This window comes from Seriola dumerili, unplaced genomic scaffold, assembly GCF_002260705.1.
Source record: "Seriola dumerili isolate Sdu_G_001 unplaced genomic scaffold, Sdu_1.0 BDQW01004451.1, whole genome shotgun sequence".
Taxonomy (NCBI): domain Eukaryota; kingdom Metazoa; phylum Chordata; class Actinopteri; order Carangiformes; family Carangidae; genus Seriola; species Seriola dumerili.
Window position 1 is genome coordinate 67,058 of NW_019178706.1, and position 2,692 is coordinate 69,749.

General features: G+C 43.2%; 1 protein-coding gene across 1 annotated transcript in view; it reads right to left on the bottom strand.

Annotated features, from left to right (window-relative positions):
- Nucleotides 1-2,234: 2,234 nt before the first annotated feature.
- Nucleotides 2,235-2,692, bottom strand: part of LOC111239784 (laminin subunit beta-4-like) — a 25,579-nt gene continuing 25,121 nt past the window's right edge. The window contains exon 34 of the mRNA XM_022769690.1: nucleotides 2,235-2,374. Coding sequence (XP_022625411.1) covers nucleotides 2,235-2,374 — 140 coding nt within the window. The remainder of the gene's footprint in view (nucleotides 2,375-2,692) is intronic.

Consider the following 2,692-nt stretch of genomic DNA (forward strand, 5'->3'; position numbering starts at 1 on the left):
CCTCTTCCGACTCCGCCTCCTCCGATTCATCGAGGACTAAAGGGGGATACATCCGGGCTGCCTTTCAAAGTAAAACTGTCTGTCGGTCTCTTTATCTGCGACAGTGCAACGACAGTAACAGGGAATATGTATATGTGTGTGTGTGTGTGTGTGTGTGTGTGTGTGTGTGTGTGCGGGGGGGGGTCAACAACAACAACGACAACACTGGAATAAAATCACAACACAAACAAAACATTAACGAAGAAGATAATTTTTTTGTCTGGCGCTTTTAATTTGAAAGAAACTGACCTGACTTCCTCTCTGACTTTCTCTCTCTGAGTGACTTTACTACTCTGTGTCTCTGTCTCTAAGCAGCTCTACATGGCCAAAAGTTAGTGGACTCCTCTCTGCAGGTCTGAGCTGGAGTCACAGTCTGTCTCCATGTCAAACCACTTCACAGCTGTTATTGATTATCACTTGATTATCCGCTTATTCTCTCTCACTTTCTCTATGAAGTGATTTTAGTGGTTTCCTCCTGGATTTCTGGAGGGGATCAGAGGAGACTGTGCTGCCCCCCCCCCCAGCTCAGACAAAGACATTCCTGCCTGCCCCCCCCAATAGACATACACACCTCCCCCTTTGTTGTTGCAGGTGAGGTTTAACTGTGTGGGAGGAGGATGTGTGTGTGTGTGTGTGTGTGGGGAGGGGGGAGGTAGGGTGGGGGTGGGGGTTGGGTGTTTTCGAGTCCGACCCCCCACCTGAACATCTGAAGACTCATTCAGTGTGTATGTGTCCATGGTGCATTGTGGGAAATGACTGTGAACGTGTGGCAGCCTGTAGAGATGAGCTGTGAGCCACATACACATACACACACACACACACACACACATATACAAACACACGCACACGCACGCACGCACGCACGCACGCACACACGCACACACACATTTCCACGGTGGAAACGTTCAAAGAGTTTTTAATTAACATGATTCACAAAGTCCAAAGTCCCAGACCTGAACACTCACTACATGTAAAGGTGCAGAGCTGCAGGTTTAGTGATAATTCTGATCATCTCTGATCAGAATCATGTGACTCAGTGATCACAACTCTGACTGGTTTGAATCATTCTGCTGTTTCTTTGTTTGGCCCCATCCCAATGTCCTCCCTCAGACTCGCAGTCCGTGAAGTCTTAGTTCTGTCCCACTGTCAAACCATCAGACATTCTGAGCCCTTTATGCACACTGTCCACATTTCTACAGACTTTGCCTGAGGGAATTACCCTAGCATTGTGACATTAAACATGGGGTTACCATGGTTATCAGGGGACACCCAGAAGTGTAAAAATGGCAAACAATGGCCATAAAACACAAGAAATAATAAGATAGAGGAAGAACAGTTAAGAAAACAAGCTTAAAAGGAGCTAACGCTAGCATTAGCATTCCAAGAAAACACAGTATGACAGTATAAACACAGAGTCACTGTGATTCAGAGACTGAACTGTGGACTTATCTGTCCTGTGATCACATGATGATGAATTCCAAATATCCAGATTAGATCAGACCTGATCCAACATCATTTTTTTGTTTACAAAAGTCCCAAACCCACAATTGAATGCAAGTGTTTTGGCATCATCAAGGTAACGTGATATAAGTTATCCCATTCATTTTGAGCCTGCAGCCTCTCGAACTCACTCTCTCACCAGGTGAAGTCAGGTACGTCTCTGAGGGTCAGGGGTCAGGGTTTAGGGCGGACATTGGGATTGGGCCTTTATCTGTCTGAGAGAGTTCTTCCTCCTCCTCCTCCTCCTTCTGTGTTTGGAGTGAGAGCGCCATCTGCTGGACAGAAACAGAACTGCATCTGCTGAACTTCAACAACAAACCGTGAGGAATCGATTCATATATTGATTATATTGATCAGATATAAGTTCTCTTCAGTCACTATGATATAAACAGAGCTGTTAATTTGCTCTTTTGATACTTTCACAAAGTTTGACTTGTTTTTAATCTTTATTATATGATTATTATTATACTATTACTACTACTACTGTATACTATTATTATTATTACACTATATTATTATTAAACAGTGACATTCATGATAGTGAGATTCAGTAAATGTCTTTAATGAGGTTTTTATAACATTACACTTCAGCACAGACTCATTTCACACATTAAGAAACAAAGTGAGATGTTGTACTGCAGTATTAATGAGGAGCAGTATTTCAGTATGCAGTACTCTGCAGTACTGTGCAGGATTCATGAAGTACAGCTGACGTATCCTTCGGCTCGTTTGGAGATTTCCTTTCGAAGTGAATCGACTGTTTGCAACAACATGGAGACTTCAGCTGATTTCTGCTCTTTACTCCTGATTAGCTGCTGGATCTTCTGCTCCAGACCTGACAACACACACACACACACACACACACACACACACACACACAGACACTCGGAGCAGCCAGGATTGCCCAGGCTAAGCATTGCATGTATTTGGCAAGTGAGGAAGTCTGTTCCAGGTGGCTGCATATATAAGTTGCAATCAGTTGCTCTCCTTCAAAGGACCGTACTGCTGCTTTAACATGTTAGAGCCCATTTACTGAAAATCACAAGCAGTTTTCCAAAAGACCAAAAGAGTTTTGCAAAAAAACAAACAAACTTTTTAGCAGATTGTTGAATGTTTTTTTTTTGTTTTTTTTCCCAGCCATTGTTTTCCATTC